The 15,146-nt window shown below is 35.4% G+C and overlaps 1 protein-coding gene across 1 annotated transcript in view; it reads right to left on the reverse strand.

Annotated features, from left to right (window-relative positions):
- RDX (radixin) overlaps positions 1-15,146 on the reverse strand; it is a 91,647-nt gene that overhangs the window by 45,761 nt on the left and 30,740 nt on the right. The window contains exons 6-11 of the mRNA XM_082684296.1: positions 14,638-14,912; positions 8,829-8,912; positions 8,479-8,625; positions 5,751-5,847; positions 5,096-5,259; positions 2,373-2,503 (exon numbers count right to left, since the gene is read on the reverse strand). Of these exons, the coding sequence (XP_082540422.1) occupies positions 2,373-2,503; positions 5,096-5,259; positions 5,751-5,847; positions 8,479-8,625; positions 8,829-8,912; positions 14,638-14,912 (898 nt within the window). The remainder of the gene's footprint in view (positions 1-2,372; positions 2,504-5,095; positions 5,260-5,750; positions 5,848-8,478; positions 8,626-8,828; positions 8,913-14,637; positions 14,913-15,146) is intronic.

The following is a 15,146-nucleotide window of genomic DNA, read 5'->3' on the forward strand; positions in this document are numbered from 1 at the left end:
GTTAATGACAGAATTAAAGCTTGACTGTTTAATTCCAATATAAACAATGTATACATAAAACTGACAAGCCCCCCTATTCCCTACAAGAGCTTTCATCACACTATCATGCTTACCCCCCCCCAAGCACTTAAAACATAAAATGATCTTGATTATCTCTTAATTTTATTACTCTGTCTTTCCTCAATAAAATGTAAGCCACATGAGAGCAGGGACCTTATCTGTTCAGCATCGTATTCCCAATGCCTACAATGCCTCGTACACACTAGGTGCTTAATAAGTACAGAGGAAGCATGAGATCACTACTGGGATTTCACTTTGATATTTGCCAGGACAGTAAGTGAATCCCAGTCTGGCTCTCAAATAAACCTTCAGAGCTGGTTTAAAAATCATAAAAGTAAGTGAACCATGGAAATGTAAACGGTAGAATAGTCCTATTTAATAATTCATAACTCATTTCAAATAATAATGACTTCAAAAAAGTTCTTAATGAAATATAGAAAAGTTTCTTCTCAAACAAGAACTTAAAGGTTTATCTACTATATATTATGACTTAGATATGACCAGAGTTACTGCATTTGAGTGAGAATTTAGCATAAATTACAAGACAATCATGCATATTTCAGGACAGCCTGGCAACGCTTTATTATTAGAAAAAAAAAACCTCAAGAAACAAATCAGATGTCCTTTGTCATAAGATGACTGATTTGAAATTTTCTTGACAGGGATACTCTACATTCTTTCTTATGTTCTATCTTCCTTATATTCTTTAGTGCTTCTTGACTTGAGTAGTTTTCTGTGTGTAAATCATTAATATTTTTATTATGCACCCTAAATAAATAAGATTGAAAGGTTTAATAGGTAGCTGTTCTCTCAGAAAGATATATGTAAGTTAAAAAAACTTTATCACTCAATTTTTTTCTTTAAAATATACCAGTATCATAAATTTCTTTAAACTTTTTAAAGAAACACACATTCCATTTTTTTACAGCATTCTGCCTCTAAAAGTATTGCTTATTGTATTCACATGGCATTTACATTACCTCACTTTACATTTTTATGAATTTATCTTATTTCTGCCAACCACACAGTCTTCCCTCCCATGCATCCGATTTATTTGTATTCCTAAAATGCAGCACAAAGTAGGCACTTCATAAAGGTCTACTTTAATTGATGAAAAAGGCATCTGGAGTAGTAGAAACAGGATGAAGCTGAAATTCAGAAAACAAGTTCTGCCTTGGTGTTATAGTCTGCAAGCACATCTGTTTAATACCTCTGACCCCTGAACTAAGTAATTTTCTAGGTCTTTTCTAGCTCTGGGAAGTGAGGCTTCTAAGGTCAGAATAAAGCCTAGTGTGTATGTTTTCCTATTTCTTCTCTCAGAAATATTATTTCCAATCCTCTTGAAATTAGAATGATCTACCAGTTTGTGGGTTTATAGCAATCTCCATGACTTCCCCCTCTAGTTACCCATTTGCAAATTATTCTCCCCACTGCTCAAGAGCATCTCCCCACTATGGTAGCCTGATGTAAGGAATGAAAATAACCTTAAATAAGGTTATTATTTAATAAACTTTAAGGTTATTATTCTACTTAGAATAATAAAACTAATGGCTGCTTCTACTAGTTATCAGGAAAGCAGGTATTAATTCTAGTTTTACAAATAGTATATATTTCATATTATATCCCCCCCACGAACCTCTACTGCTTAAGAAGGAAAAAAAATCTTATTTTGCTCAATACCTTTTTTCTTCTGTTCTTCCTACTATTTGTTGTTTGAAAGCAGCATATCCTAGAGTTATTTACTGTAAACCACTCTGGAAACCAAATGTACCCTTTCTATACACTGTAGCATTTTGGTTACACTCTTCACAGGAAGTAGGTTCTGACCAAGGTGTTACCAAAAACCAACCCACTTCTATGTGTTGTGTATTTTTTTTAATACACCAAAATAAAATTTAGAGACTGAGTTCCGAAAGAGTTTATTATAGTCAGAATAGCTTAAAATGCCTTTAAATATTCAGATGCTTTGAAATATTTACATACCCATAAAGCATCAAATAGAATGGCTTTTGTTTAAATGCTGGTGAGTACTAAACCTGCCTGTTTGTTTATGAAACCCTGAACCGTAAGAGGAATAAATTAATATCTACAGTCATTTCACATGAAAACACCTGTGTATTTAAGTAAATGAGAGAGAAACTAGCACATGAATGTTGCGTGTCCCTTAAACATGTTTATGATGTGATTCCATTAAGTATTAAAGTGACAATTAAGTGCAATTATTGTACAGGACAAATGAGATTATCCAGCAGTGAGGAAGTATCGGACAAAGAGGAACAAGGGTGAACACAATGTCAAAAGGAAACTGCTACCTTTCTGGGCTTTCACCGTCTGCTCTTCGATTTGCCGCAGCCGCTCCATCAGCTCCTCTTTTTCCCGCTCTATCCTTTCCTTCTCCTTTTCTGCTATCTCCCTCTTCTTCTTTTCGTTCTCTAGTTGTGCCCTGAAGAGGAATTAGAATTGCTCTGTTACAAATGAATACACAGAAATATTTACATGAAACCCAAGTACTGTTGAGTCCACTAAAAAGAAACGTAGTATAAATATTTTAAGAATCTCCATTATATTCAGCTGGGCTTTAAAAAAAAAACCCATCCAGTTAAAAATACAGGACTGCCCTGTTACATGCACGTACACTGGAATACAATGCATTTCTTTTTGTGGGGTCACGGAATATGTATTCTAGGATTGTTTCAAAAGTTAAAAGGGGCACCTGGTTGGTTAAGCATCTGCCTTCAGGTCAGGTCATGATCTCAGGGTCCTGAGATAGAGCCCCTCGTTGGGCTCCCTGCTCAGAGGGGAGTCTGCTTCTTCCACTCCCTAGGCCCCTCCGCCAACTAGTGCTCTCTCCCTCTCTCAAAATAAATAAAATCTTAAAAAAAAAAAAAAGATAGTAAAAACTTAAGACATTTTGGAAATATTTTCAAGCAATAAAAAAAAGTAAAACTTTTGAAAGTAAAACTGTCAAATACACCCCTTATGTGCAAAGCATGTTTTTTAGGCAGACTTGAATGTGGGAAAAAATTAGATGAGATTTATCACGTGTATCCTTGATGAATTCTGACAATAAATCACAGGCCAGCACAAAAGCAGTTAACTACACATTTCCCACTGAGAGAAGTAAGAAAGGCTTGGAAGGGAGCCTAATTTTACTTTAGGCAGTTTAAGTCAAGTAACCTGGGAGGATAAGAATTTTCGATCACTAACATGAATTGACACATTATTAATTCCTAAGGTAGTACCAATTTAATCTTATATACAAATGGCAAACCAGTTTTATCTCCTTTGACAATTCCATTAGAATGACAGTAGATGTCAAACGCTGCTTAAGACAGATCAACCTGAGAGCTCACGGGAAAGACCACCTCCCTCCCTCAGCGGCAACCGCCAGGGGCCTAAAGAGATTGTTCCTTTTTTTTTTAAAGAATTTATTTATTTATTTGACAGAGAGACATCACAAGTAGACAGAGAGGCAGGCAGAGAGAGAGAGGAGGAAGCAGGCTCCCTGCTGAGCAGAGAGCCCGATGCGGGACTCCATCCCAGGACACTGGGATCATGAGCCGAAGGCAGTGGCTTAACCCACTGAGCCACCCAGGCGCCCCAGAGATTGTTTCTTTTAAATATAGCCAGACTCTCATCACTAACTACCAAGAGCCTACCATTGCAGACTCTATAAAGACTCTATATTTATAAAGAAATATAAAGACGAGTAAGAATTAGATGAAGCACTACCAGGTAATAAATTTAATCAATATTCAATATTCCCTTTGTTTTAATGGGAATAACTTTTTAGCTTAAAAAAATCAGTTATGATTTCATCTCTGATACTCATCTGAGTACATCTAAATATTCCCCAAAAATGACATCACTGCCATCTGAATTTCAGGCACAAAGACCATGTAGTCTGAGCATAAATAACATATTAATAAACTATGAATTCCCTGGACTAACATGCAGAAAATGTTTTAGGATATCTTACTTTTTAAAGAATATCAGATGAACCCAAATATATTTTTCTTAAGTGAAAATTAAAAGCTAATTTATATTCAGCTTCTAATCAGACTATGCATTAATGATATTAAGAAATATTATACGAGGTACTATTTATTAAACACCAGGTGCTTTGCAAACTTTTTAGTAACTTTTCACTTGAGTTCTACAGTGTCAACGACACTTTTAAAGCAAAATATCAGCGGAGCACCCAGGTGGCTCAGGCAGACGAGTGTCCAACTCTTGATTTCAGCTCAGGTCATAGTGGTGAGATCAAGTCCTACATCAGGCTCCACAATCAGCGCCAAGTCTTCTTTTCCTCCTCCCTCCCCTGCTTGTGCATGTGCACTCTCTCTCTCAACAAATAAATAAAATACTTTTTAAAAAATAAACAAAAATAAGGCAGATTTTTTTATTCAAGCAATTCTTACTCTGAAAGATTAAGTAAAAGTCACAAGCAGAACAAACTTGAAAAATCCCAAACTACTAGAGTACCCAAACCGAGGTCAATCAGTGAAAAGCAAGCATGTTTAAAAAATAAAGCACATCTATGAATTCATAAAAAGCTACTTTCTCAAAAATACCAAAGATTTCCAATTTGAAAAGTAAAACATTTTAAGAGTATAAGCATAACACTCAATTTTAATACGATGAAAACAATGTAAAAATGTAAACTCAGAGTATGTTAAAGAAATAGCATTCTTTTTAAATGAAACAAGATGGGATCAGGAGGGAGACATAAACCATAAGAGACTCTAAATCTCACAAAACAAACTGAGGGTTGCTGGGGGTAGGGGGGGTAGGGAGAGGGTGGTGAGGTTATGGACACTGGGAGGGTACACGCTATGGTGAGTGCTGTGAAGTGTGTCAGCCTGACGATTCACTGACCTGTATCCCTGGGGCTAATAATACATTATATGTTAATGAAAAAATAAATAAATTTAAAAAAAAAAGTAATAAAAATGTGACAAAAAAAAAAAAGAAACAGCATTCTTAAATTTTAAACCACCTACTCAATTAGGAATCAAAACCTTAAATTCCATACCTTTCCAACTGCTTCTGATGTTTCTCCTCCCTCGCCTGAGCCTTCATCTGCTGCACTTCAATGGTATCAGGCTTTCTTCTTCGCATGTATAGTTCATGGTTTCCCATACATAAAGCCAAAATCCGTTTATTGATTCTCAGACGAGGAGCATAAAAAACAAAATCCTAAACATAAAGTTTCCGAATTTAAAATCTTCCTGAAGGACAGCCTCTCTCACAATAATCTCTACTAAATTTCAATATGCGGTATGAATTCGAATGTCATATTACATAGTTTAGAAGTCACAGAATTTCCTAATTCCTAGTAAGTATGCCATATTTGCACATAGCTGTAAAGGCTACCAACAAACAAGTGTTTTTAACTGCTTCTTAGGAATGGTGATTATTTTCAATCACCTCCTAATAAACATCAATCACCTTACAGCTGAATCTCAATTAAAGTAAAACTAATATGCGCATGTTATAAAAATATCAAAACCTTCTATTTTTAGTAATTCATTATTTTATCAGCAGGAAAGTTAAACTATGAAAAGGGAATGTTTCTCAGGAGCAAATCAATAAACGAACAAGGCCACTCTTCAAATGGTATCACAGCAAAATGGTGGAAATTTTTAAAAAGTTAATACAGAAAACACTTATAACAGAATTTTACTTACAGGTGCCTTTTTGTCGATTGGCTTTATAACAAATTTTTTGTCATTAAATGAAATATTTCTGATTTCACTCCAGGGAAAACCAATTTTTGGTGTTAACCTTAAAAAAATGAAAGCATTCCTTTAATTAAAAGCAAAAAACAAAACACAAAATGTGCAAAACATTCTGGGGCCAAATTAGCTAAATGACCAGTCTTAAGAGAGCTAGATTTTCAAATGCATCAGCTTACTGATACTATTGACATTATTATCTTTTAAGGGGAAATTTGATCAATTAAGCCACATAAAACTATCAAAAAATTTCATGATGTGTCATGAGCCTTGAAAGCATTACATTTATTTTCTTAAAATTACCTAGAAAACACTAGCAACCTAAGGTGTAGAATTGAACTTCCCTTGGGGCTCTGTACTAGCTCTTCACAGATTCAAGCTACTACAAATATTATTTTAAATGTGTTTAAGAAGGGAGAGAGAGGAAAAGTCTTGGTAAGTTTTCATGTGAATTATGGACATGTTACTAAATACTAAATTTATTTCCTTCCTCTGTTTAGCTTAAAAATGAGTATTTGTAACATTAAAAGCACTAATTCTATGGTATATGAGTTGTATCTCAACAGAAAAAAATTAAGACATTCTCATACACAAATGTATGGATAAATGGAAGAGCTGGATTTCCAACTCTAAGAAATATAAGTTACCACCACTTTGCCACACTGCACACAAAAATTCAAGGAACCAGAATGGAACAGTAATTTTGTTTTTGTTTTTCATGAATTTTACTGTTTCAGACCACCCATCAAATGTGTCACTGTTATCCAATAACCAGTGTGCAAAATGATTATGATACCCATGCTAGCCAAAAGGTATCTTTCTAGTTAGTCTTCCAAGAACAAAGTATGAATTTCTACCTATTAATAGTCCTTTTAAGTCTTAAGATTATCAACTGCAGCTCACCAAGTAATTTTTCTACATAAAGCTTTCTTTACTCAATAGTTATGCGTTATACTGCCCCCTATTGGCTCTTCAGATGTCATTGTTATCAGTTTAAAAAGGAGCCTGCTGGAACATAGCATTTTTTTTTTTAAGATTTTATTTATTTATTTGACAGAGATCACAAGTAGGCAGAGAGGCAGGCAGAAAGAGAGAGGAGGAAACAGGCTCCCTGCTGAGCAGAGAGCCCGATGCGGGACTCGATCCCAGGACCCTGAGATCATGACCTGAGCCGAAGGAGCGGCTTAACCCACTGAGCCACCCAGGCGCCCTGGAACATAGCATTTTTAAGGTAATGCTATACTACATTTACATGTTACTTTGAAAATTCTAAAGCAATTTCCTCATGTAATTCTCACAACAATCTTGTAAAGTAAGCTTGGCAGTTATATGAATTTCAGAGGGTTAATAACTTGACCAGGATCACAAAGTAGCAGAGCTGGTAAAAGAACCTGAGCTTTTAAAGTTGTACCCTACTTTTTTGGTTTTTTTTTAATCTTTTGGAAATATAATAGATTTTAATTATTTTTAAAAAGTGAACCAGTAAAGGGGTGCCTGGGTGGCTCAGTGGGTAAAGCCTCTGCCTTCGGCTCGAGTCATGATCTCAGTGTCTTGGGATCGAGCCCCACATCGGGCTCTCTGCTCAGCAGGGAGCCTGCTTCCCCCCTCTCTGCCTACTTATGCTCTCTCTCTGTGTCAAATAAATTAAGGGGGAAAAAAAAAAAGGGGGAACCAGTAGAGATAAGACCAATCTCCCGTATCAGTCCCTCCCATTCTGAGCTAATCCCCTCTCTTTCATATTCCCCATCTTTACCTGTAATGTATCTATAATGGGTACTCTGATAGAAATTCAATAATTTTTAAAAGAAAGTAAAAAAAGGATTTGGTCCACAAAAATTAGTCTCTAAGTCCTTTTTGCTTTTCAAAAATTTCAAAATATTTTCTTCTTAATGATAGAGCGTTGTTAACTTGCTTTGTAAATAAAAAATACATAGCAGAGTAAAATAATTAAAATGCTCTCTTTTGGACTTAGTATATAGTGTTAGAAAAGTGTATCTTATTAGATATTTGTAATAATGAAACTAAAATTCTAGAATTTTAGAAGAGAAATGCCTTAGAAGGCGGCATTACTGGCATAGCAAATAAAGAAAGTATAAAGCATTCCTAAAGTACTATGAGAGTCTGACATATTCCATATTAACATATATCTTAATATAATATAAAAATTAACACCTGGTTAATTTTGAAACAAAATAACACTGTCCATTATTCTTAATACAGTGATATTCTACTTTACTGATGTCTGAAAATATTCAAAATCCCTATAAATGTCTTTAAAAAGTTACAAATATAATAAATCATATATCTATTAATTTCATTGTCTCATTGCTATTTCTTATACATGTTAATTTCAATTTCACCCCAAATGACAGACATATTTAAACAATCATTCTTCACCTATAAAGGGAATAAGTTTCAATTAAATTACCAGACAGAACTCACGAGATAGCAAATCCTGTCTGATAAATACGCTGAGCAGAATGCTAAAGCTACAGGTGTTGCAAAAATGTAAACATGACATCTAAAAACTTTGTCTCATTAACTAATCTTTTAAGTAGGGAGAAAAAAGAAGCAGCAAGAGTAATCAAGCCAAAAAAGAACTTTACAAACACAGTGTAAGATTAAAGCCATATAGATCACTGATTAATGACCAGTTCACTGTGCAACTAAATTTACTCACTTGTCATCATGCTCATAAATATTCAGACCCAAAGCATCAACACCTAGCCACAATTCAGTTCCCTTTTTATTTTTTATTTCAAAATAGTTGACTCCATACATTTCTAGATCTTGGGCAATCTTCAGGTACTCCATCATAGAATCTTCCCTGTTAAAAGAAAGCTTACTGTAACATAACTTAAGTAAAAGTAATACCAAACAAATTACAAAAATACTTTGGATTAAAATTTAGTGCTTTATATTTATTCATAAAAAGTGAATGATCTTTGGGGGATAATGTGATGTACTAGTAAGTGTTAGGATATAAAAATACTTGAAAGAAAAACACGAAGACAACAGCCACCCAAGTACCTCAGCATTCCTCTGTGTTCCTCATGCCAGTTCTGTATTCTTTCTTCCCACTGTTCTTTTGTCAGTTTGTGTTGTTCCAAAACACTGTAAGAAAAAAAAATATGAAAATGTTTCTATGATTCAAAATTAATATTTATTTAAAAGTACAGAATCATTCAATATCTTAACTGTAATGGCTGTCATAAAAACCTATATACACGATAAAATTGCATAGAACCGTAAACACATATACATACACAAATGACTGCATATAAAACCGATGCAATCTGAATCAGGTTGGTGGACTCTATCAATATCTTGGTTGTGACACGGTACTAGTTATACAAGATGTTACCATTAGGGACGGCTGGAGAAGGATACACAGAATCCCTCTATTTTTTACAATTGCATGTGAATCCATAATTATCTCAACAAGTTTCTAGGATCCTGAGATTATTTTAAAGATTACATGTTTTTAAGACAGTTATACAGACAGTTTATGGGAATTAAACTGTTTCAAGCAAATAAGCCACTGGACCAAAAAAAGGAAAATGACTTTCTTCATTATTAATAGAAAAAATTAGAGAAGAGAGAGAAAATCAAAATTCTGGAGCCTTAATTTCTTCTTTTACTCTACATATTTACTTTTCTTGGTGTCACATTTTATTTTCTATAGGCAATATATTTTTTAAAGATTTTATTTATTTATTTGACACAGAAAGAGAGGTCACAAGTAGGCAGAGAGGCAGTCAGAGAGAGAGGAGGAAGCAGGCTCCCTGCTGAGCAGAGAGCCCAAAGCGGGACTCGATCCCAGGACCCTGAGATCATGACCTGAGCCGAAGGCAGCGGCTTAACCCACTGAGACACCCAGGTGTCCCTCTATAGGCAATATTTTATATAAAATTATACAAGTGGGGGGTGCCTGGGTGGCTCAGTGGGTTAAAGCTTCTGCCTTCAGCTCAGGTCATGATCTCAGGGTCCTGGGATCGAGCCCTGCATCGGGCTCTCTGCTCCGAGGGGAGCCTGCTTCCTTTCCTCGCTCTCTCTGCCTGCCTCTCTGCCTACTTGTGATCTCTGTCAAATAAATAAAATCTTTTTTAAAAAATTAATAAAATCATACAAGTGGAAAGTTACACTTTTTACCACCCCATGTCCTCCAAATAATCTTTCATTGGTTTCTCTTTTATCCTCCCAGTGATCCTCATGCAAATGTAACCAAACATATTTTCTCTACTATTGATATTTTAACATCAAATCAGCAAATTCAACATATACACAATTTACCTGCTCTACACACTACAGATTATTTACTTGTTCTCTTTGGGTCATATAATGATTATTATATATTTTGCTTTGTTGTTCAAACCTCAGATCCTACATTACTACTAATAAAAACTGTGGCATTAAAATATTATTGTTTATGGGGCACTTAGGTGGCTCAGTTGGTTAAGTGTCTGCTTTCAGCTCAGGTCACAATCCCAGAGTCCTCGGATCAAGCCCCATGTCTGGGCCCCTGCTCAGCAGGGAGCCTGCTTCTCCCCCTCCTACCTGACCGTGTACTCTCTCGTTATTTCTGTCTCTCTCAAATAAATAAAATCTTTTTAAAAAAGTATTACTGTTTAGCTGTATAAAAATTCTACATGAAACCTAGGAATGTCTTGGTAGTATAAAGGAATCTCAGAATGTAATCTTTCCTTGCACAAGTTACTATTTAGAATAGATTCCTTAATGAGGTCTCAGACACACTATTACATTCTTACTATGCCCTGCTCCTTTTTCAGTATATCCTCTTTTAAGCTCTTGGGTTTTTTGGGAGAGGAATTCTGTCTTCCCTTATATGACTTAAGTTTCCACATTTTTCTTATTTTTATATTTTTTGCTGCCTGGCCTTGGGTGCTCACCAAAAGGAATGCCATCAGCCTTGAGAGCATAATGAGTGCAGCCAATTGCTGGTACCATGACATTAACTAAATCTGGAGATATGGATTAATTCAATTGGATGCCACTAAGATTTATATAAGTTCTAGCTTTTTACATCCAGCATTTCAAATCTCGTTTGTTTGCATTTTACATAATGTACTTGTACTATTCATCTGCATGACCTGTTTGCAAGTATTCAAAAATGCCTACCCTCTCTTTCCTCTGTCCAGAAAAGAGTCTTCCTTCATGGCCAAGGCCAATCCCTTCTACTTGGCTTTAAATCTGTCTGTCTGCACCTTTACAGGGCTCCTCCCCTCACTTTCTCCAGATCTATATTCCACCACTGATGATGGGGACATATTTACTGTCTCTTGCATACATGTATATATTATCATATCTACTTCTTTGTGTTACAGAGAGCAAAGACCACACCATATTGCTCACCACTATATGCCCAGTGCCAGTACTGAAGAGCTACTCAAATATTTGCAGAAAGAATAAAGGATTAAGTCAGTTCTTTCCCATTTTTAAAGAACACATCTATGAACTCATGGTTCCCTAGGTTTTTTGTTTTTGTTTTTTCCTCTTTCACAGCCAAACCTCTTTCGAGAGCTATCCCTATTCAATATCTTTCATTTCCAAAACCTCACATCGACCGCCTCTAGTCCACCATGATCTGGCTGCAACCACCAACATCACACTGAAGCTGTTTTCACTAAGGTCACTGCCAATCTCCTTACTGTTAAACCCAACAGACACACTACTCCCTCAGACTCAACCTCTTTGTTACTATTTGACACTGCTCATCAGTTTCTCCTTAAAGTTTCCTTGCACCTCGGCTTTCATGGTTAACAGTCCTCTGGTATTATTCTTCACTCTCTGGCCATTTTTTCTCAGTTTGCTTTACAGGAGCCTCTTCCCCTGTACTTTTAACTAAGTTCAAACAAAATCTGTCCTGGGTCCTTTGCCCACTCTATATGTACTTTCAGGTCCACCTCTTTCATTCCCATGGGATAATTATCTATTTGCTGCTTATTCCCAAAACTGTATGTATAGTTCTGCTCTCCATGGTCCAGATCCAGGCCTACCAATGAATACTGGCTATCTTCCTTGGTTATGCTGCAGAGGTTTCAAACCCAATGGATTCAAAAGTGAAATCTTCTCCAAAATGTATCTCTTCTTCCCTTTATCTTGGAAAAAGGTTCTCCAAACCCCAGCTACCTATATGTCCAAGTGAGAAACCTGGCACATAAAAACTCATGTCTATCTAGCTCTTTTCCAAGAAGAGAGCAATGTTATCTGGTGGAACTGATAATGTACACCACCAGACAGGACAGCTAAATGTACTGTGGGAGAACAGACTGCTTATCTGGACTTTTCTATATAATAAATTTTTTTTTTCCTCTACAAGAATTAAAAGCATCCATCAAAATCATCAAATTGTATGTCATTTATGGCCACCAAATAACCTGATTACTAATTCCAGGCTCAGGTACTTAAGATCGTGAGAGAAAGTATGCTATACCACATACACAGAATAAGTAAATCACTATGAAGGTCTTTCCTCCATTCTAAATAGAAAAATTAGTATTCTGATTTTATGAGTAAGCTTAGATAGCTTGAAATAGTTCTCCAAAGGCTACCAATTTGAAGAACACCTATTTCGATCTTCAAAATTAAAGACTAAATCTTAAAGAGCATGTGCTATCTTTCTTCTTTTTAAACAAAGTGGGTTACAGCACACATGCATTTAAATTAAAGAAATTTAATTGTGCTTAAGTGTGATACCAGTATTTAAAGTATTTTTTAAAATCACATAACTATTAAAAGTAAGCCAATTACTTCATGCTCAACCAGACAGCAATCTAATCTCACATTCAAAGAACCACCATCTGTGTTATACCTGAGACAAGACACGCCTATTCTTTTATGAACCATTAGGAAATTTCAAGGGCAATTTTGATTATATATAATATTTACCTTATATGCTGATTTAAAACCTAACCTGCTGTGCCTTTTACAAATTATATCTCAATTTTGGTACAGAGCTATGGACTGTACTGTACACTTGAAACTAATGTAACATCGTGTGCCAATTATACTTTAATAAAAAATAAAAATATATAAAAAATTAAACCTCAAGTAAGATAGAAACTAATCCTTATCTGAAACGAAAGTCTACTATGCCAGTAACCAGCTTTAATTCAATTCTTAAAACAAAATCTGAGACCAAGAGTTTGGAGTTGGAATAAGAATCAAAATTAAACCTTAGAGGCTAACAGGTGTCTCATATTCCTGATTCTTTGGTGAACAGTATGCATTATTTTACCTTCCAAGAAAACTATCATTGCAACAGCATTACAGTGTAACAGTAATAAACAGTGTAACATTTAATCATCAAATATTAAAGCTACTGTGCTTAATGATACCTTATAAAGCATATATTAACTCAACTTACTCCACAAAAATAAACATTAATGCCCACAACCAAATGGAATAAAAGTGGACATGAAGTAGTCTCCCTTTTTCACATTTATGACCTATGAAAAAGAAACTACCATCTAACAGCTTAAATACTGTTAAGTATTGCAACTGTGAAATTTAGGTTACTAATACACAATTTTGCATTTGAACAGAAATTTTAAAATTCAGGAATTCTGACTAAGAGAGGAACACTTTCTTCCCAGGTTCTAAAAAGATCTCCATGTACATTCTAGTGTGCAATTCTAATTATGAATTGAGATATTTTAAAGTAACATTTGATGCTGTACTTCTCAGATCTCATAAATACTACTACCAACCAACACTTGTACCACACTTTACGGTTAAAACTATAAACCAATCAGTTCTTGTTCCATAGTCATAAACCGTAAGGTAGGATAGCAGGATTACTATCCCCACTTCGCATACTCAGATACAGAGGCTGAGATTTCAGATTATGCACGTAAGGTCACCTAAGTAGTAAAGGGCAGAACTAACATTCAAACTCTAGGTCTTCTGCCTAATGATTTCTTCCTATGCCATGCTATTTTAAAGTGACGATTACAGAAGCAGCAATATACTGCATATGAGGACAGAGCACTAGACTAGGAGTCTGAAAACTGAGTTTAGAACACCTTTTAAGGGTGCCTGGTTGGTTCAGTTGGAGTAAAATGAGACTCTTGATCTCAGCGCTGTGAATATGAGCCCATGTTGGGTGTAGAGACTACTTAATTAAACATTAAAAACAAAACAAAAACAAACTTTTAAAAAGCTGGAAACTGAATTCTAACTCTACAGAGGAAATAGAGCATGGCACTTCTCCCGTCTGATTTTTTTTCCCCCTTCCTCCTCCAGCTTTATTGGATAGTTTAAAATTACATTTCTGGGGGCACCTGAGTGGCTCAGTTGGGTTAAGCCTCTGCCTTCGGCTCAGGTCATGATCTCAGGGTCCTGGGATCGAGTCCTACATTGGGCTCCTTGCTCAGCAGGGAGTCTGCTTCACCCTCTCTCTCTCTGCCTGCTTGTGATTTCTGTCTGTCAAATAAATAAATAAAATCTTTTTAAAAAATATTACTATTTTCTAGGACTTTAGTTGCTTTTTTCATCTGACTTTCTATTTTTCCCAAGCATGGCACTTCTTACAAAGCATTTAAGAACCATCTATCTGCCTGTTTTAGTGAGAATTTTTATCAAGCAACAATAGTCACATCCTCCCCCAAACCCAAATTACCACTACCTCCATTTATCGCTTATCCGTGGCAATGAGGAGAAGAGGTAGAAACTTTGAATAATTACAGCATATAGAAATCTATGCAGCTACAGGTCATGGCTTCTAAAAGAATATACTCTAACAATTTAAAAAATTGTCCTAATCTATTTATAAATTTCTTTTTCAGACAATTTAACGTAAAAAACAATTTTCACTTACCGCTGGGGTAGGAGTCTATCATTAGCCAGGTATCCTGGTTTATGCATCTCTTTATTATAATCTCCATACTTGGCTTGGACAGCATAGGAAGCCAAAAGAACTGCAGTTTCTGGTGGACAATATATCTCATCATTTAAGATAGCTTCCTTAACTTGCAAGAAGAAAAGTCTCTGGGTTATTTCTTGAATTAATTCCTCAGAAACATCTTCAGGAAAGAATTTAGCTCTAAATTTGAACTGTAAAGGATTCTCTTTTTTAACATCTTGCTGTGTCACCTGGAACAGTAATTTCAAGCATAATCGACAAAAATCCTAAATTCACATCAAATTCTTTTTTAGAAGAAAGTAGCATGTAAAACCCAAATAAGATTCTAAATCCATAACTAAGACTCTAGTGTGTAAGATTCTCAACTTATTGGATATGTGAAAAAAAAAAAAGATTCTATGCGCTAATGAACGTGATCTGTAACTCACAGGTCCTGTCTAATAACCAAGTTGAAACTTTCCCTA

The sequence above is a fragment of the Mustela nivalis genome (assembly GCF_964662115.1).
Source record: "Mustela nivalis genome assembly, chromosome: 9".
In the NCBI taxonomy this organism is placed as follows: domain Eukaryota; kingdom Metazoa; phylum Chordata; class Mammalia; order Carnivora; family Mustelidae; genus Mustela; species Mustela nivalis.